The sequence below is a fragment of the Dipodomys merriami genome, unplaced genomic scaffold (genome assembly GCF_024711535.1).
Source record: "Dipodomys merriami isolate MVZ:Mamm:240054 unplaced genomic scaffold, mDipMer1.0.p SCAF_7, whole genome shotgun sequence".
In the NCBI taxonomy this organism is placed as follows: Eukaryota; Metazoa; Chordata; class Mammalia; order Rodentia; family Heteromyidae; genus Dipodomys; species Dipodomys merriami.
In genome coordinates this window covers 19,716,227-19,737,294 of record NW_027206290.1, presented here as the reverse complement: position 1 = coordinate 19,737,294, position 21,068 = coordinate 19,716,227, and the positions used below count along the sequence as shown (strand labels likewise).

The 21,068-nt window shown below is 48.6% G+C and overlaps 1 protein-coding gene across 4 annotated transcripts in view; it reads left to right on the top strand.

Moving 5' to 3' along the window:
* Bcar3 (BCAR3 adaptor protein, NSP family member) overlaps positions 1-20,990 on the top strand; it is a 117,824-nt gene extending 96,834 nt beyond the window's left edge. For 3 of the 4 annotated variants that reach the window (XM_070007702.1, XM_070007699.1, XM_070007701.1), the window contains 7 exons: positions 63-166; positions 1,478-2,115; positions 8,731-8,846; positions 12,537-12,708; positions 16,456-16,567; positions 17,083-17,295; positions 20,393-20,990. In XM_070007702.1, the coding sequence (XP_069863803.1) occupies positions 63-166; positions 1,478-2,115; positions 8,731-8,846; positions 12,537-12,708; positions 16,456-16,567; positions 17,083-17,295; positions 20,393-20,568 (1,531 nt within the window). In that variant the 3' untranslated portion in view covers positions 20,569-20,990. The remainder of the gene's footprint in view (positions 1-62; positions 167-1,477; positions 2,116-8,730; positions 8,847-12,536; positions 12,709-16,455; positions 16,568-17,082; positions 17,296-20,392) is intronic. The other variant, XM_070007700.1, reaches the window with a different exon arrangement.
* The last annotated feature ends 78 nt before the right edge of the window (positions 20,991-21,068 follow it).

The window sequence follows — 21,068 nt, the reverse complement described above, 5'->3', positions numbered from 1 at the left end:
ACGTTGCCTAAAGGTTTTACTACTTAATGACACGGTTCTGCCCGCTTTGTCTTTGGCTTCAGGAACAGAGAGAAGAGCGGCAGCCAGCCAGCCTGCCTGGACCACATGCAGGACCGGCGGGCGTTGGTCCTCAAAGCTCACCAGTCGGAGAGTCACCTGCCAATCGGTAGGTCTGTGGGAATGCCAGGGAGGGATGGGGGGGAAACGACAGTGTGGCTCCAATTTCCTTCAGGCGGCCGCCTTGTTTCATCAAGAGTTTCTAAAAGTCTTAAACCTCCACGACGGTGGCCTGGAGGGGAAAGGACTGGGGGCAACTCTGGTTTTCAAACACTCAGCTGCCTATTTTATGCACACTACAAGCAGGCCTGATTATCTCAGGAAACTGAGGTGCAGAGAAGTGAATGGAGGAGAGTCACCTCATATTTGAACTCAGATTTTGTGATGTCCATTTGATAACTGGCAGTTTTTAAAGGAAAAAAAAAAAAAAGGTGCTAACTCCTTCGGTCCCCACTTTGGGTTAGGCTGGCCGCCTGGCCCGGCAGCTGTCCACAGGAACTGCCTTTCTCTGGTCTCCTTCCACGAGGAGAAGAGTGATAAGGAAGGGGTGTGGAAATCCAGTGAGCAGTTATGTGACTGGGAGGGGGAAGGGAGTTTGTTCTTTTTACAAATAACTTTCCTCGGAACCACAGATTGATTTTCCGAGAGCCCCCTTTGTCAAGTGCTTCTGTCATCTGACTGTCACAGGGGTTGTGACAAGCCCCTGGGTCACTAGCTAACTGTTAATATGGGCTGGGATCTGCCCTGGCTCTGGCGGAGAGTGACTCAGAGCCCTTTAAGACTTCTGTTTGTTAGGGTGAGAAAGTCTTGCATTACTCACCATTGTCTTCCTGTGTTTCCCAACCTTGGTGACCACAGAAAGATGCTAGTCACTGGTGGCTCACACCTGGAATTCTAGCTGCTTAGGAAGCTGAGAGCTGAGGATTGCGATTTGAAGCCAGCTGGGGTAGGAAAGTTCATGAGACTCCTATCTGCAATTCACCACCTATAAACCAGAAGTGGAGCTGGGCCGAAGTAGTAGAGTGCCAGCCTTGGGCGTGAGAGCTCACAGACAGCTCCCGGAACCTTAGTTCCAACCTAGGAGAGAGAGAGAGAGAGAGAGAGAGAGAGAGAGAGAGAGAGAGAGAGAGAGAGAGAGAGAGAGAGAGAGAGAGAGAGAGAGAGAGAGAGAGAGAGAGAGAGAGAGAGAGAGAGAGAGAGAGAGAGAGAGAGAGAGAGAGAGAGACTTTATAGGATTGCCCCCCCCCCCAAAAAATGTGGTATGGGGCCTTGTTAACTCTCAGAGAAGTCCAGGTGAGGGGCAGGCCCACTGTGTTCCACCAGCATGTAGTGGCAGGCTGGGCAGCTGTCACCTGAGTTTTGTTTGTTTCCCGTTCTCCACGCAGCTAATCTTTCCCTGCCCTTCGCTTCTCCTCCACAGGTGGCAAGCTGCCTCCCCAGTGCCCGGGCATGGACACGAGCCCTTGTCCAAACTCACCAGTGTTCAGGACTGGAAGCGAGCCCAGCTTGAGTCCAGCATTGATCCGGAGGGTCTCCTTGGACACTAGGGCGGGGGAGGCTCTGCGGGGATCTGACAGCCAGCTGTGCCCCAAACCACCCCCGAAGCCCTGCAAGGTGCCCTTCCTCAAGCCACCGCCCTCTCCATCCTCCTGGCTCAACTCCGACGCCAACTACTGTGAGCTGAACCCAGCCTTTGCCACCGGCTGTGACCGAGGAACAAAGCTGCCCTTGGGGACCACGGGCAGCCAGGCGGAGCTGCTGACAGCCAGGCAGAATGGAGTGCCGGGTCCCCGGAACTCTGGTATCAACTACTTGATTCTTGATGGGGATGATGGAGCTGGGCCTTGGGAGCCAGCGGTGACACAGGAGGACAGGGCAGAGTTTGTGAAGCCCATCATGGAGACCGTGTCCTCATTCAGGCCCAATGACTTTGAATCCAAGCTCCTCCCTCCGGAGAACAAACCCCTGGAAACAGCCATGCTGAAGCGTGCAAAAGAGCTGTTCACCCAGCACGAGCCCAAGCTCATCGCCCAGCACATGCTGAGCATGGACTGCAAGGTGCGTGATCCGTTCCCCTCCCCTGTCTTCTGAGAGTTCACAGGGAGTCTGTCTGTGTCTGTCTGGCTAGCTGGCTGGCCTCTCTGTACCTTGCCACTGAGGTGCTTTGCTCAGAGAAGTCTGACCCTAACACAGGTGTGGGATTGGTTTACAGGGTGGGAACCATTCTTGGGCAACCTTTGTCCAACAGAAGCTTAGAAACTTCACCCTGGACAGACTGAGCCCAGGGCTGGGACCCCTGCGCCCACTCCTGCTGGTGACTGGCGCTGCTGCAGAATCCTCCTCCCCTGTGGGCTTCTCCCCTTAGAGCTTCTCCCTTGGCCTCAACCCCCTTCAGAACAGGTTGAGCTGGAGCCAAAGGAGAGCAGATTCCACACGCGGATGTCATTTCTGGAGCCGCCATGCCTTGCTTTTTAAAAACTTTTATTATATATTACACATATGCATGATACATGTATGTTGCCACTAAAATGGTCCTTAGGATCGTTACCTTGATGGGTTTGTGGGTTGTGTTTTTTTTTTTAACAATTACTCAATGTAAAAAAATAGTAAGATGGCAGATTAGGTGAAAAGACACATCACACAAAAATGCAGCTTCCTGGTGCTCTCCATTGATTAACGCTTGGTGCATGTGAAAATGTTACATTATCATCATTTGCTCCACTCATACATACATGTAAACACCCCTTGCTCACCACACCCTGCACTGACCTGGAGATACTATTCCACACCCAGTCTTTCATTAAACAACCCATCATGGCTGACATGCCGTAAGACTGAATACATGTGCTGTCGTCATGGACCCTGTGTATGTATGTGTGTGTGCACGTTGGCATGGCTGCCAGTACTAGAGCTTCAACTCATGGCCTCATACTCTTATTTTCACTTTCTGCCTCAAGCCTGGATCTCTACCACTTGAATCACATCTCCACTTCTAAACTTTTCCTGCATTGATTGGAAATAAAGAGTCTTACAGGCTTTTCTCCCCAGATTGGCTTTGAACCATGATCCTCAGATCTCAGCCTCCTGAGTAAGCTGGGATTACAGTGGAGGGCCACCAGTATCTGAATATCATAGTTACTTTTGACAGGAAATAGTTTTTTCAGGTTTGGGTGACATTTTGTTCACAGGTAGTTTCCAAGGAGACTTATCCTTCAGAGAGAAATTTCTAGATCATATGTGTCACAGGCTGAGATGACTCCTGTGCACCAGTCCTGGGGGTTGAACTCAGGGCCTGGACTCTGTTCCTGAGTTTCTTTTGCTCAAGGCTAGTGCTCTATCACTTGAACCACAGCTTCACTTCCGGCTTTTTTTTTTTGTTTGGTGGTGGTTTAGTGGAGATAACAATCTCATAGGCTTTCCTGCTCAGGCTGGCTTTGAACCCAGATCCCAGATCTCAGTCTCCTGGGTAGCTAGGATTACGGGTGTGAGCCACTGAAGTCTAGTTTGTCCCTTGGTATTTGATAAGGCCTCAGTGAAATTTAAAGCCTTTTAAAAAATTATTTAAAGCCCCTTTTAATTCTAGGTAAGGAAACTCCGTCAGCTTCAAAGGTCAGGGCTTATTTAAGAACTGGATTTTCTTCCCAAGTCAGGAATCATGTCTAGAAATCCAGCCCCTGAGGACTCTGCGGAAGTTCTGCAGTTGATTAAGGAATCCACAGAGCTGCTAAGGGGGCCAGCTATTAGGTAATTACTGATTGCCCTGAGAGCAAAAAGTCCCCTCTGGAGACAACCACCAGTAACCAGCATACTCCATTGCTCAGCCTGGAGGGGGGTGGGGGCTACTAAGCAAGCCCTGAGAATGAAGCCAGGAAATGGCCGCTCTAGAAAAGTAAGGCTTGCAGACTCCGTTGGCCAGGTGCTATGTCAAACTCTTAACTTCACTTGAGGTAACCTGTCCAAAGGTAAAAAGGATTGAGGATTTCTGACCAGCAAGTCCTTCCCACTGGGCCCCGGATCTGAGCGAAGGGCCATGCGAATAGGCCAGAGGTGACACTCTTCCTTGTAGCCGGCTGGGAACCTGCCTGACTTCCATACAGGAAGCTCCTGCTGGAAACGCGCCCGATGACTGAACAGCTTGTTGATAGTCTAGGCGGGAGGAGGAGATGCCTGCCCCTTGCAGGAAGTCTTGAACCTTCCCATAGTCTTTGACAGCCATGAAACTAGAGCCTGAGTGGGAACTGAACCTGATCTCAATTGGACAGCGTGCCATCTGTCTTTGGGTGTCCCTGAGAGGGTCCCCAGAAAGTGAGGAGGAGCCAGCCCCACCGAAGCCTGGGGCCATGTGCAGCCCTCCCTCTTCCTCCACTACTTCCTGTTCTTGTCCTAGAACCAGGCTTCCTAACAAGAAAGGCGTTCCCCTCCTCAAATGTGGCCAGAAAGGGCCACCAGGTGCCAGGAGCGGGTAGAGGGCAGCATCTGGGGCCCACATGCCCATTCCCGCCCATGCCTACAGCCTGGGTGCAGATGCTCATGGAGGCCAACAGAACAATGGGTGGTCATGAGGGCTGTGTTGGCCCTGCCTGGCTGGTGGAGGCTGGTCCTCTCCCCCTTCGGGGCCTGGTTAGGAGCTGGGAGCCCCGCCAACCCTGTGTGCAGGCGCTGGCCACCCCTGTGCTTCTGGAACTCAGCCATTCTCCCACCTGCTTGTCTTGGCCCAGTGAGGCCCAGTGGTTTCAGAGCGTGGCCCCTGGGCCTGAACTGCCTGACTCCCACAGTTGCCACCTCAGCTGCATGGCTGGCTCTCTCTGTTCCCACCAGGTAGACCAGATTCGAGCTCTCCCAGGTGAAGACGAAGTGAAATGATACGTGTAATGCCCTGGGCACTGTGCCTGGCCTACCATGTGTCTAAGCAATGATTATGTTAGGTCTTCAGCCTAGATGGGGCATGTGTGGTATACCAGGCTAGCCCCTTCCTTGAAGGGGACCATACTGGGGTGAGGTAAAAAGGGACAGTAGCCAGGTGCCGGTGGCTCACACCTGTCATCTTAGCTACTCAAGAGGCTGCGAATCTGAGGAATATGGTTCAAAGCCAGCCTGGACATGAAAGGCCATGAGACTCTTCACTCCAATTAAGCATCAAAAGGCAAGAAGTAGAGATGTGCTGTAAGTGGTAGAGCTCTACCCTTGAGCAAAAAAAAGCCCAGGGACAGCAGCTAGATCCTGCGTTCAAGTCCCAGGACTGGCAGAAGGAAAGAGAGACAGAGACAAGATTTGGTGATTTGGGAACTTGAACCACTGTCCCACAGGAGCTGTGGTCCCTTGGGTGAGGGGTAGGGGCAGAGAGGGTCTGGGATATGTTTGGAAGTCTGCATAGCTGGCAGGTGAATGTAGGAAGATTGTGGCAGCAGCAGGAAGTGTATATGGAGACGCGCAGATCAAAGATGAGAACCGGGGGCTGGGAAGGTGGCTCAGTGGTAAAGCGCTTGCCTTGCATGCCTGAGGCCCTGGGTTCGATTCCTCAGCACCCATAAGCAAAAAAAAAAAAAAAAGCCGGAAGTGGCACTGACTCAAGTGGTAGAGCGCTAGCCTTGAGCTGAAGAGCTGAGGGGCAGCACCCAGGCTCAGAGTTCAGGCCCACGACCGGAACAAAATAAAACAAAGATGAGGACTGGGTAGAATAGGGAGGGCCTGGTGGTCTCCCTTTCACAGTTCCTAAGCTTTTACCTCTGGGTTCACACTAGGTCTCTGCCAGCAAAACACTTTACCAGTAACTGAGGGACAGACCCATAGAAATAGGGGTGCAGATCTGAGTCTTCTGTACTGCGGGCAGAGACGATGATCAGGCCAGGTGATCTTACTGCATTCTAGAAGGCCCCATGGGAGGACTGGGCCGTGGGTCCACGCAGCAGCCTCTGAGGCAGTGGGACGAAGAGGAATGGGTGAACTCGGAGATTCAGCAGCTAGGGTGACAAGACTGGGAGGCAGGGACGCCTTGTCAGGGGCCTCGCCACCCGCCCCCCCCATCCTGCTGGACTCAGCCTGCCATAAGTACTGTGTAAGTGCTCCTTCCTCTGTGAGTCCTGACACCTAACCTAGGTCCTGCAGTTGGGCTCTGAGTCACCTTGGTTTGTAGCTCAGCCAAGATGTGTGGGTGCAGAGTCAGGAAAGGGACCCAGAGACGACATAGTGACGTAGGAGACAAATTGGAGACAAAATTGGGACCCCAGAATGCTGCTAATAATTCCAGAACAAAACCAAATCAATGTCCAACCTTGAAATCTAGGGATTAGAACTCGAGATACAGGCTAGAAACCTCTGACAGGACCACTGCCTAGACGCGTGTACTCACGCATAAATATAACTCAAATACCATGTAAGAATCCTTTCGGGCTGGGAAGGTGGCTCAGTGGTAGAGCGCTTGCCTTGCATGCATGAGGCCCTGGGTTCGATTCCTCAGCACCACATAAGCAAAAAGAAAAAAGCTGGAAGTGGCACTGTGGCTCAAGTGGTAGAGCGCTACCCTTGAGCTGAAGAGCTGAGGGACAGCGCCCAGGCTGAGTTCAGGCCTCACGACTGGACCCAAAAACAAAACAAAACAAAAATCCTTCTTTCAAACATGGATGCTCACAAAGAAATTCAAGCTGGGCACTGGTGGCTCATGCCTGTAACCCTAAGCTATTCAGGAGACTGAGAACTGAGGATCTCAGTTCAAAGCCAGCCCAGGCAGGAAAGTCTGTAAGACTCTTACCTCCAATGAGCCACCAGAAAACTGGCAAGTGGAGTTGTGGCTCAAAGTAGTAGAGCACTAGCTTTGAACAAAAGAGCTCAGGACAGCACCTAGGTCCTAAGTTCAAGCCCCACAACCGACCAAAAAAAAAGCAACAACAAAAAACAATTACAGTCCATCTACAGTGGCTCAGTTTAGGGTTTTTTTTTTTTTTTTTTCTCTTTTCAGAAGTGAGGCCTGTTTTTGGAGCTGCCCCTAGGCAGGGTGCTAAGGTGTTAAGTCTCTTTGCTAAGATCCAGCCAGAACCTTCCCTTCCCAGTAGTGAGTCACAACTTAGATTTTCAAATAGCTTTTGGGGGGTTGGACTTTTTTTTTTTTAACTCATTTGCAAAGTCCTCAAGAGAGGTGAACTTAGTAGTTGTGTTACAAAAGGGGAAACTGAGGCCAGTGGGCGGAATTGAGAATGCAATGTGGATTCTGCATTGCATTCTGATGTCCGCCCCTGGGCAGCCAGTCCTGCAGGCTTCTTTCCCAGGGTGGACAGCGGTTTTCCTTTGCTCAACCACAGAAGTTAAAAGGTCAGGGTTAATAACACCAGCTGGACTTCCAGATGTTCCTTTGCGGTCTATTATGCACATCTGCACTGCTCAGATGCCTGGGATCATTATACTGGAAGGCAGCCCACCAGATGCAGGCGAGGAACTGTCCAGATTTGCTTAGCCCCATTTTCGGAGCTGACTCTGGTATAGCGTATCAGCCGATGGCCAACTAAGTGCCTGATTTTGAGAAACTGGGATTGCAGAGTAGAATCGAGATGTGGTGAGGGCTGCTTGGAACAAGAGAATTTTCTTTCAAGGAAACCCTCTCAGGAGGCGGCCACGGGTATGTTTGAGACCATAGGGTTTTTAATCACTACATACGTTTTTAATAGTTTCCAGACATACAGCATGTGAGCTGCACCCAGGAGAGGCATCGTTAAGGGCAACAGCAGCCAGCCATGGTTGTGCAGTGAGAACATGAATGGCAAAGCCTGGGGCTGACGCCAGCGTGGGTGGGATTCCACTGCTCCTCCGCAGGGGAGGGCCTTCCTGCTGCTGGCAGGATCCAGCTTCAAGCAACTAAATTGTTCTCTTGCTGGATAACACATGACAAACCTGTAGACCAGTTTAGGAGTTTCCCTTTCAGCTTTATATCTCTGTGTGTGTGTGTGTGTGTGTGTGTGTGTGTGTGTTTAAGTTAACCCAAATATCATATAAGAATCATACTTTTAGGCATAGTTGTTCATACATTCAACAATTAAAGTCTCTCTCTAGTGGTCCAGGTTAGGGGATTCCTTGCCATGTGATGAATCTAGCTGGCGCCAGCACCAGCAAGATTCATCACATGGCAGGGCACCAGTGGCTCATGCCTGTAATCCTAGCTACTGAGGAGGCTGAGATCTGAGGATCATGGTTCAAAGCCAGCCCCCAGGCAGAAAAGTCTGTGAGAGTCTTTGTTGGTTGTGGGGCTTGAACTCTGGGCTTGGGTGCTGTCCGTGCACTCTTCAGCTCAAGGCTAGCACACTACCGCTTGAGCCACAGCACCATTTCCGGTTTTCTAGTGGTTTACTGGAGATAAGAGTTTCACGGACTTTCCTGCCCGGACTGGCTTTGAACCGTGATCCTCAGATCTCAGCCTCCTGAGTAGCTAGATTACAGGCGTGAGCCACTGGTGCCCAGCTATGAGACTCTTATCTCCAATTAACCACTAGAAAACTGGAAGTGATGCTGTGGCTCAAGCGGTAGAGTGCTCAGCTTGAGCTGAAGAGTACAGGGACAGTGCCCAGACCCAGAGTTCAAGTCCCATGACCGACAAAGGAAAAAGAAAAGAAAAGAAAAGAAAAGGTTCATCACATGGAAAGAAATCCCCTCTTCTAACCCAGTGAATTTGAACTTGGCCTCCCACAGGTTGCTAGGATACTCGAAGTCTCAGAAGAGATGAAGAGGAACATGGGCGTGAGCTCAGGGCTGGAACTCATCACCTTGCCTCATGGGCACCAGCTGCGCCTGGACATCATGGAAAGGTAAGCAACGCTGGCCAAATTTCCCATCCTTTCAACTCCATGCAGGCCCCTGCCCCAGGGGCCTGTCAGTCCAAGGTTTGTGCTTGGTACTGGAGGCTCTTCTCAGAAGCCCAAGATTTCCTGGAGTAACACCTAGAAGAGCCAGGGACAAGAACACCAAGGTGGATGGTGAGACTGGCGTTCTGCTGCTGTCTGGCCAGCCTGGAGCCTCGGAGATCTTCTACCGCCTCTGGCTGACTCATGAAATGCATGCCTTTGTCACTTTGGAGCTTAAGGTTGCTTGAGAAATTAAATGGGAGCTGGGAAAGGTTGGGAAGAACAAATTCTCAACAATTTCTTTAAGGGATGGACTAATGAGGGAGGTCAGGGGTGCCAGGGCTCAGAAAGTCTTAGGCCCTGAGTACCTGAGTGAGGCATATTTTTAAAAGGTATAAGACTTAGACGGGCTGGGAAGGTAGCTCAGTGGTAGAGTGCTTGCCTTGCATGCATGAGGCCCTGGGTTCAATTCCTCAGCACCATATAAGCAGGAAAAAAAAGGCCGGAAGTGGTGCTGTGGTTCAAGTGGTAGAGTGCTAGCCTTGAGCTGAAGAACTGAGGGACAGCGCCCAGGCCCAGAGTTCAGGCCCCACAACCTGACCCCTCCCCCCCCAAAAAAAGACTTAGCCATATCTTGCCTATGTAATTGTAACCCCTCTGTACAGTATTTTCACAATTTAAAAAAAAAAAAGACTTGGCCTGGGCACCAGTGGCTCACACCTGTTACCCTAGCTATTCAGGAGGTTGAGATCTGAGAATCACAGTTCAAAGCCAGACTGGACAGAAAAATCTGTAAGACTCTGATCTCCAATTAACCACTACAAAACTGGAAGTGGTGCTGTGGCTCAAAGTGGTAGCATACCAGCCTTGAGTGAAAAAGATCAGAGATAGCACCCCAGCCCTGAGTTCAAGCTCCATGACCAAAGACTAGATTTACCTATTGTCACAGGAACTGGCCTTTTTGACAGCACACACACACACACACACACACACACACACACACAGCTAATTTGCACAAGATATCTTAAGTTTTCTGCCCTTTTTGACAGTACACACACACACACACACACACACACACACACACACACAGCTAATTTGCACAAGATATCTTAAGTTTTCTGCCCTTTTTGACAGTACACACACACACACACACAGCTAATTTGCACAAGATATCTTAAGTTTTCTGCCCTTTTTGACAGTACACACACACACACACACACACACACACACACACACACACACACACACACACACACACACACACACACACACACAGCTAATTTGCACAAGATATCTTAAGTTTTCTGCTCAATGACCCAGTGACCATGACTGGTGTCCCCAGAGCTATGATTTTTTTTTTTTTTTGTCGGTCGTGGGGCTTGAACTCTGGGCCTGGGCGCTGTCCCTCAGCTCTTCAGCTCAAGGCGAGCGCTCTACCACTTGAGCTACAGCGCCACTTCCAGTTTTCTGGTGGTTTATTGGAGATAGGAGTCTCACAGTCTTTCCTGCCCGGACTGGCTTTGAACCGCGATCCTCAGTTCTCAGCCTCCTGAGTAGCTAGGATTACAGGCGTGAGCCACCAGCGCCGGGCTTCTATGATATTCTTGATCACAGCACTGGCTAGGCAAGGACAGGGAAGGACAGAACAGGACAGGAATATCCTTAATAGAGCTGGCAATGATAGAAGTAGCTAGGCACAGGCAGTTGGCTTATTGAGCACCTAAAATGTGGTTAATTTACCTGGGGAAGAACATTTAAATTTCCTACTTTAAGTCTAAGTTGCACGTGCTAATGGTTGGTAGCTTCTGAAAGATAATGCTGCATTTCACACTGAATGACTACCACAAATGGTAAACATATACCTAAAGAGTAACCTAGAGCCAGGCACTGGTGGCCCACACCTGTAATCCTAGCTACTCAGGAGGCTGAGATCTGAGGATCGGTGTTCAAAGCCAAACCAGGCAGGAAAGTCCCATGAAATTCTTATCTCAACCACTAGAAAACTGGAAGTGGGGCTGTGGCTCAAACTGATAGAGCATTCTTGAGCAAAAGAGCTCAGGGAGAGCACCCAGGCCCCATAGCCGTAGATGCCTCCAGTCAACCACATCAGGATGGTGAGGGAGGACCAAGGATAAAGAGGCTAGCAGACTTTGTTCGGGCACGCCCAGGGTGTAAGGCTGTGGGAAATTACAGACCTAACTTCCAAACTGCTCTACTTTTCCTAAGAAAGCTTCTAGAGGTTAGCCTTTTTTTCCTTGTACAGGGACCTGTCCTCTGTTACCCTGACTTCCCGTCTGTTGTTGGAATGATCACACCTCCTTTGCTCCACCTCTCCTGAGAGGCAGCATGGCCTGAAATGTCCCCAGGTTTGAGGCCTAATGAACCTGAGCCTTATTTCCCAGTATTGTTGGGTGAATGTGGGCATGGGTTCTGGGCCAGGCTGTAGTCAGGTTTGGAGCTTTTCTCTTGGCTGTTTCCTGGCTGCACTTTTGTTAACATCCCTTGCTTTTTCTTCTCCCTGATTGTTGTTTGTGGGGAGTCTCACTCAGCTTGTTTCCTGCCCAAGAATGAATGACTTGTAGGGGTGATCCTGCTGCACCTAGGGTGTGGTTTGATTACCGTGTGCTAAGTGAAGGCCAGGGCCACAGAGTCCTGAGTTATGGAATAACATCATTCTCTTCCCTTTGAGACTCAAATATGAAACACCCTTGACTTTTCACTTAGCACCCCAGCCATCTACCCCAGCTACACGGAGCCAAAAGCATCTTCCGTGTACCACACAGCTGCATGTTCAGCTGTGAACGTTCACAGCTGAATGCAATTCCAGAGTTTCGAAGGCCTGACGTGTTTAAATAACGACAGCTATAAAGTTACCTCCACCCCTTGTCCGGCAGCCCGGGACAAATTTAATTTGGGTAATTCCCGCCCTGGGCCTGGATTTACAGCCTAAGTGTGCTTCCTGCCACCAACTGACCCCTATTCATAGTAGTTTTATTGCCACTAATAGAAAAGCTCCCCCTGCTTCCTGCCCTGGGTCTGGGAGGTTGACCCATGGAGTTTGAGACAAGAAAAGGAAAGATTGTTGGGGGAATTAAGATTCTGACTTTATTAGGGTCTGAACAGATAGCAGATTACTGCCCAGTAGCTATTCAATCTGCCTTTACCGCTCCATTCACATGGTGGCCTCTTGATTGGGGCTGCAGAAATCCATCTGAGTGCCTTTCTTTCCTGGATCAAGCACGGTCCTCTCATGTTTCTGGCCTTTCCTTTCCCAGGTGGTTCAGTGCTTGTGGCGCCTCAGGGCACAGACGCTTTATGTGTATGGAGGGATCCTGGTGTCTCTTTGGATTTCTGGTGGTGGGGGTAGAGGCCAAGCAACCACAGACACTTATTGCGCAGCACTGCCCCCAGAGTTCCTCTTCCTGTCCCCAGATCCAGGGCTGAACTTGGCCCTGAGAGCGTCTTGCTTTTGACTGTCTAACCCTGGCACATCCCACTCGTGGATGGCCTCCTTGGAGATCAGCCTTTCAAACGGACCTGCCAGCACATTGTACAGCAATCAGCACACACACACAGCCCTGTTTCTGGTGCATTTGGTGTTGTTTTCTCCCAGTCTCACTGACCCAAGGCTGACCATGACCTCCTCCCTCTCAGACACAACACGATGGCCATCGGGATTGCCGTGGACATTCTGGGCTGCACGGGCACCCTGGAGGACCGAGCGGCCACCCTCGACAGGATCATCCAGGTGGCAGTGGAGCTGAAAGATGCCATGGGAGATCTGTATTCTTTCTCAGCCATCATGAAAGCCTTGGAAATGCCCCAGGTAAGGCACCTGCTTTGTGCAGCCCTCGGGGCTTTGCAGAGGTCTTGCACACCCATGCTTGAGAAATCACAAGCTATTCTGTCGATCTCTAAAGCTAAACTGAATCTTTGCAAAACCTGTGTTAGCAGCAACCTAGAGCATGTACCCAGGTCTTTGGTTCTGTTTATGAAAACAGTGGGCAACTGCTGCCAGTCCCAGCTTTGTCTTTGATGTATACTCACTCACTAGAATTATCCTCAGGAACAATCAGTGCTCCTGAGAACCAGCTGGAACAGGCTGTGGGGCTGCAGTGTGTTATGAATCGGAGAGGCTGCCCCGCCTGTGTCCCCAGGCGCCTGGCTAATGATGGCAGTGTCTTCAAGTCACCTAAAACAGACTTGCTGATTAAAAATTCATGTCCCTGGCTCACTCATCGTATTGCTCCCTAATAGAATTTCTAAAATTGGGCCTTTGAATTGATCTGTATTGGAAAGGTGTTTTAAGATGGATGTGCAACATGAAGATCTGCATTTGAAATCAATCAGGCCTCCAAGAGGAAAAGTTGCCTGCTGTCTTTACGGCTCAGAATGGGCTTTCCAATTTCTGTCCACTTCAAAAAGTCCCTGTGTGTGTGTGCACGCTCGCGTGCTGGTCTTGGAGCTTGAACTCAAGGCCTGGGTGCTGTCCCTGAACACTTTGGCTGAAGGCTAGCTAGCACTCTACCATTTGAGCCACATTTCCACTTCTGGCTTTTTGGTGGTTATGGAGATAAGAATATCATGGACTTTCTTCCCCAGGCTGGCTTTAAACCTTGATCCTCAGATTTCAGCCTCCTGAGTAGCTAGGATTACAGGTGTGAGCCATTGATGTCCAGCTTCTTCTCGGACTCGAGTTTGAAATTACAGTCTTTTAAGCCAGGTCTACAACCAGTAACACCCAGACTACTACTGGTTTAGTTTGAGAGCCACACACAGTCTCTGAAATCTTGCCATGAGTTCACTGAAAATCCATCATTGCACTCAAAGACACAGCTAGAATCACAAGTCCTGCAAGTTAGAACATGGGATGAACTTAATTTCCCCAGTTAAAGCAACATCATCTTATAAACAAGAAACTGAACAACGATGTGCCTTCTTCAAAATTCTGGGGAGGCTCAACTGCAGTTACAATATTACAAGAGCTTTCAAAGTCTTCAGATGCACTAGAATTTTGCAAGGCCAGTATTTGAAATAAGCAGTACATAAGGCCTGCCCTATTTCCAGGATTCCTACCATAAGAAGAGCTATACATTTTCATTAAATTTGCCTCTTTTCCCTTCTCCAGAACAGCCTATCATTTTGCCATCAGAGCCACAGGCTGAGCTGTGGATAAAGGCTCTGGCCTGAGCTTCCTCTTTGAGGAACTCTGTGGGGTCACATGGATGCTGTCTATGACGTCACCCTCAGCAGTTAGGGACTTATCCCAAACACACCAAGTGCCTTCATGGGGGCTCCAGTGATGTCAGACCTTTCTTTCCTGGAGACTCTCAATGATGGGGGTTGGGGGAATACCAGCCTCTGAGGTACCCAGGGCCTGAGGTGAGCCATGGAGAAGGAAGTGCCAAACTGGGAAAAACCCAAGAAAAGAGTCCCTCCTACCACACCCAGGACAGCCTCACCCTCTCTTGGAAAGAGAGCTGTGGCCAGGGGGTTAGCAGGGAGGGGCTACAAGAAGAGGACCCATGGTTAGCCAGAGGAAGACTAGCCACAGATCTGCTTCATCTTGAAGTACAAAGGGGACATGGAGGCCAAGGAAAAGGAATCTAAGCTCTACCACTCACCAGCTGGGAAATCCCCAGCTGTTATCTGATCTCTTGCGCATTTTGTGATCTGTAAAACAAGCCCCAAACACCTGCATCATAGGGGTATTGTGAGGATTAGGAAATTCTTCAAATACCTCATTCCCAAGGCTTCCTTGTTTCATGTAATCATGAGGAACCATTTAGGATGCATGTGCCAGTGTCCACGACTCCAAAAGAAATGAATGAGCCCGGTGCTGGTGGCTCACATCTGTAATCCTAGCTACCCAGGAGGCTGAGATCTGAGGATCACGGTTCAAAACCAGCCCAGGCAGGAAAGTCTGTCAGACTCTTATCTCCAATAAACCACCCAAAAACTGGAAGTGGTGCTGTGGCTCAAGTGGTAGAGCGCTCACCTTGAGCTGAAAAGCTCAGGGACAGTGCCCTAGCCCAGAGTTCAAGCCCCACGACTGACCCCCCCCCAAAAAAAAAGAATGAGCAGAGGTAATGCATGACCTGAGCCACCTTCTGTGTCTCACATTATGTACAAGCACTATTACAATGTTTTGTATCAGGCCGGGCACCAGTAGTTCATGCCTGTCATCCTAGCTACTTAGGAGGCTGAGATCAAAGCCAGCCTAGGCAGGAAAGCCCATGAGAGACTCATCTCCAGCTAATCACCAAAAAAGCCAGAAATAGAGCTATAGTTCAACTGGTAGAGTGCTAGCCTTGAGTATGTATGTTTGTATGTATGTATGTATGTATGTATGTGCATCTAACAGGGATAATGCCTAGGCCCCAAGTTCAAGCCCCAGGACCAGCACACACACACACCTACCTCTGTGGGACATACAGGAACATGAGTCAGCATTTAACTCTATGCACTTGTGGCCAGCAGCAGTTCCTGAAAACTTACCTTCCAGATTATTTTCACTCAGATACACATTTGTAAAAAGCACCACAAGGTCATTTTGTAACAGCAGAATAGGCTTAAACCTTTTACGTCTACACTAAACTACAGTTTATCCATATGGTGGAGCATTATACACAAGTTAAAAAAAACCAAAGTTATTCTATGGAACCATTTTTCCTGTGGAACCATTTCTAAGCCAGGAACAACTCCATCTACAGTGTGATGCACATATTTTAAAAGATGTGGTGTATAGACATTTGCACACACAGGAGTGGGGAGAGCAGTTTCTTTGGGATGGGCCATCAGAGCAAAAAGGTGAGGTAGGAGATATCTTTTTCTCTACTCACAACTGCTTGTGACATTTTGACCATGCACATTATCTATTACCAAACTTAAGCAAAAGGATAACTGTGTGTGTGTGGGGGGGGGGGGTGAGTGTGTACACAAGCCAGTACTGGGGATTGAACTCAAGAGACTAGTGATCTTAGCTTTTTCACTTATGGCTGGCACTCTACCACTTGAACCATAGTTCTACTTCCTGCTTTTTGCTGGTTAACCCAGATGAACTAGATTTGTTTTCCTGGCAGTCCAGGAGCCTAGATCCTCAGATCTTAACCCTCCTAAGTATCTATTTTTACAGGCATGAGCCACTGGCATCAAGCAGAAAGATACTTTTAAAAAAGAGCTTTTGGGCCGGGCGCCGGTGGCTCACGCCTGTAATCCTAGCTACCCAGGAGGTTGAGATCTGAGGATCTCGGTTCAAAGCCAGCCGGGGCAGGAAAGTCTGTGAGACTCTTATCTCCAATAAACCACTAGAAAACTGGAAGTGGTGCTGTGGCTCAAGCAGAAGAACTCTCGCCTTGAGCTGAAGAGCTGAGGGACAGCACCCAAGCCTAGAGTTCAAGCCCTACGACCGACCAAAAGAAAAAAAGAGCTTTTGGGGCTGGGAATGTGGCTTGGTGGTACAGTGCTTGCCTAGCAGGCATGAGGCTCTGGGTTCAATTCCTTCATACCACGTAAGTAAAAATTTTTAAAAATGAAAGCTTTTTCTAAATACTAGTACCTTTATTGCTTCTAGATCACCAGATTAGAAAAAACCTGGATGGCCCTGAGGCACCATTTCACCCAGACTGCCATTCTCTATGAGAAACAGCTGAAGCCCTTCAGCAAGATCCTACATGAGGGCCGAGGTGAGCAGGGGGAGAGGAGAGGGGGGAAGAGAGGGGAGGGAAGAAGAAAGGGGAGAGGGGAGAGGAGAGTGGATGCTGCCCCTCAAGAGTCAGTTTGTTAGCTTGTATCTGTTCAGTTTGTCAAAGCAGATAGTAAGGCCCAGAGTGAGGCCTTCTATTGTATGCAGGGCAGGCTGTGGGAGGTTCATGGAGGCATTGGGAGCAGAGGACAGCATCACCTGAAGAAATGTCTGCAGATACAAGTATCTTATGGCTCAGTGATAGACTGCTTCCCTTGCATGCATGAGGCCCTGGGTTGGATTCCTCAGCACCACTAAGCAGAAAAAGCCGGAAGTGGTACTGTGGCTTAAGCGGTAGAGCCCTAGCCTTGAGCTGAAAAGCTGAGGGACAGCGCCCAGGCCCAGAGTTCAAGCCCCATGACCCACAAAAAAGAAAAAAAGAAACCTCTGAGAGTCACTTTGTTCTGTGACTTTCAACAGAACCTAATAGGGAAAACTTTACTCCTTGTTCCTCAGAGAACACGTGTGTCCCGCCAAACAACATATCAGTTCCACTGCTGATGCCTCTTGTCACCTTAATGGAGCGCCAGGCTGTCACATTTGAAGGAACTGACATGTGGGAAAAAAATGACCAAAGCTGTGAAATGATGCTGAACCACTTGGCCACAGCCCGCTTCATGGCTGAGGCTGCAGACAGCTACCGGATGAATGCAGAGAGGGTCCTGGCAGGTAGGAACTGCATTTTGTAATTGGGATGAATGACGGAGCACAGTTATCTAACTGCCAGGGGCTGGGAATGTGTCTTAGTGGTAGAGTGTTTGCCTAGCATGCATGAAGCGCTAGGTTTGATTCCTCAGTACCACATACACAGAAAAAGCTGGAAATGGTGCTGAGGCTCAAGTGGCAGAGTGCTAGCCTTGAGCAAAAGAAGCTCAGGAACAGTGCCCAGGCCCTGAGTTCAAGCCCCAGGACTGGCCAAAGAAAAAGGACAACACAGTGCTCTTAGAAGCAACTGATTGGGTCATGTGAAGAAAACTTCCAGAAGGAAAAAAATATGTATCCCAATGACAGTTAAAGCACAGAAGTAGTTAGCCAGAAAACATGGGAAGGACAGGATTCCATTTCAGAGGACAGAACACAGACTCACAGAAGAGCTTGGACCTGAGCCATGGCCACCTAGGCTAAAGACACAGGGAGTCCAGCTCTCGGTGAAGGGAGAAAGTTGCCCTGGTTCTTTGGAGGGGACAGGCATTACCATGGCAGTGATCAGGTGATGAATTCTTAGAACTCTTCCAAGACCCACCCTTTGATCGATGAGTTGCTGAGCTGTCTGCGACAGGACAAGCCTATCATTTTCTCTTAAAAGGAGGTTGTTGCCTCAGAGCCACAATTTAGAACTGCAGAGTTTGCACTGTCTGCTGTAGGTACCAGTACCATAGACCTGTTTCTCCCCGCCTCCCTCAAGATGCTACGATCTGGGTGGTGGGAGTACATTTATATTCCAGCAACAGTGAAGGATGAGGACCACACAGCTTTCCCGCTCCTCTGGTAGAGCTGCCTGAGCATCTTCCTTAAAACCAGAACTGCGGATCAAGAAATAGGCCCATATAAATGATTTTTGACAACGGTGCCAAGATAATTCACTCGATAAAATACAATTCAAGCCAGGTGCCAGTGGCTCACACCTATAATCCTAGCTACCCAAGAGGAAGAGATCTGGAGATCAAGGTTCAAAGCCAGCCAAGGCAGGAAAATCCATGAGACTCTTTTTTTTTTTTGGTCTGGGCATGGAGCCTGAACTCTGGGCCTGGGCAATGTCCCTCAGCTCTTTAGCCCAAGGCTAGTGCTCTACCACTTGAGCCACAGCGCCACTTCTGGCTTTTTTCTTATGTGGTACTGAGGAATTGAACCCAGGGCCTCATGCATGCAAGGCAAGAGCTCTACCACTGAGCCACCTTCCCAGCCCCTCCATGAGACTCTTAACCACCAAAAAGCTAGAAGTGTAAGTGTGGCTCAAGTGGTAAAGCACTAGCCTAGAACACAGAAGTTCAGGGACAGCATACAGGCCCTGAGTTCAAGCCCCAGTACCAACACACACACACACACACACACACACACACGTGCACGCATCTGAATCCTTACATCATATAATACACAATAATCAATCCAAAAATGCATTATAGACCCAAAATATAAAAGCTAGAGTATAATGCCTATATAAGAAAACATAGGGTGGCTCAGTGGTAGAGCGCTTGCCTTGCATGCATGAGGCCCTGGGTTCGATTCCTCAGCACCCATAAGCAAAAAGAAAAAAAGCCGGAGTGGGGCTGTGGCTCAAGTGGTAGAGCGCTAGCCTTGAGCTGAAGAGCTGAGGGACAGCGCCCAGGCCCAGAGTTCAGGCCCATGACTGGACCCCCCCCCCAAAAAAAAAAGCATATGATAATAACATACTCTAAATACAAACCCCTTTACAATGTGAGAAAACAGTATTTAAATAGAAAAATTAAAAAGACTTGAACGGACACCCCATCAGAGAAGATATACAAATGGCAACCACATGAAAGATTCATAATCATTAGGGAAATGTAAGTTTGAGTCGCAATAAGATACTACCTCATTATATATAGAATGGCTATTAAACACCCCCCCCCAAAAAAAATGGTTATACATGAAGGAAATGGCCCCTATGTTGCTGGTGCAAATATAACATGGAACAACCATTTTGGAATAGTTGGAACTCAGGACCTGGGTGCTGTCCCTGAGTTTTTGGGCTCAAGGCTAGCACTCTACACTTGAGTCACAGCTTGTTTTCTGGCTTTTTAGTGGTTAATTGCGTGGTAATTCTGTGAGATTCACATGTCTTATCTACCCAGACTGTCTTTGGACTATGATCCTCAGATCTTAGCCTCCTGGGTAGCTAAGGTTACAAGGCCTGAGACATCAGGGTCTAGCTTTATGACCTCTTTACAAATGAACTTATCATTTGATCCAGTAATTCTGCTCCTAGAGAAATGAAGGCATATGTCCACAGACAGACCTGTGCAAAAATTTTAACATTATTCACAGCCAGAACCTGGAAACAACCTAATTATCCAGCAGTTAGTGGACATAAACAAAACCTGGTATGACCATACAAATAAATACTCCTCAGCAATAAAAAGGAACGCATTGTTGCTAATACTGCAAACCATCATGCAGAGAGAAACCTGACTGAAAGTGCCTATGCCTAGCTTCATTCCTATCACATTTGTAGAGAAGGTAAAGAGAAGCAGGTCTGAGGGTTGGTGAAGGCCTGGAGAAGGAACAAGAATTAGCTATGAAAAAATACTAGGGAGCTTTCTAGGCATTTTGTTGTTGTTGTTTTTGTTTTGTTGTTTTTTGGGTCCAGTCATGGGGCCTGAACTCTGGCCTGGGCACTGTCCCTCAGCTCTTCAGCTCAAGGCTAGCGCTCTACCCACTTGAGCCACAGCGCCACTTCCAGCTTTTTACTTATGTAGTGCCGAGGAATCGAACCCAGGGCCTGATGCATGCAAGGCGAGCGCTCTACCACTGAGCTACCTTCCCAGCCCTCTAGGCATTTTTTAAAAGTGTACATTCACTAGCTTAATCTGCACAGCCAAACAGTGAATACACATAGCATCTCAACCTAGGGCTTCTACACAAACTTCATTCCTGCTCATCTCAGTGGCTTAATTTCTTGAAGGTGGGTGAGTAGATCGTGGAAGAACAAGTTCATTTCCTCCCACTTTAAACAACCAAGTTTGCAGTCACTTTTAGTACTGTTTGGAGGCAGAACCCGTTACCTGTTTCGTTTCATCTTGATTAGGTTTTCAACCAGATGAAGAAATGAGTGAGATCCTCAAGACTGAGTTCCAAATGCGACTGCTGTGGGGCAGCAAAGGAGCTGAGGTCAATCAGATGGAGAGATACGAGAAGTTCAACCAGATTCTAACTGCCCTCTCCCGAAAACTGGAACCTCCTCTAAAGCAGGCAGAGCTTTGAGCTGTCCAGAGACCGCGAGGGCCAAGCTTTCCCACTGTCTCCTTGGGAAAAGCCTACCTGACAAATTAATAAATACATGGAAATCTGACAATGTACAGGCTTTTGAAAGCCATGGGATATTAAACATGTAAGTTGCACAGAGCACACTTATTTATGAATTGTTTAAAGTTACTACTGATTTTTAAATGAGTAATTTATTATTAAGGGTAACTATTGTAATGTTGATTGGCCAATATAAGAGATCAGTCTTCTATTATAGAGTATCTGGCTATTTTAGTTTTAATTTCATGTCAGATAAATGTACATAAGAGTTTTTTTGTTAAAGCATGAAACATTTCAGAAGGTATCAGTTGTATGATATTCTTAAATATGAAAGATTGTAAATAGTCATGAATGAAAATATATCTTTTTGTGAAACATTGTATCCAGTTTTGTTTTATTTTTATTTTGCCAGTCCTGGGCTCTATTCCTGAGCCTCTCTGTGCTTGGGGCTAGCACTC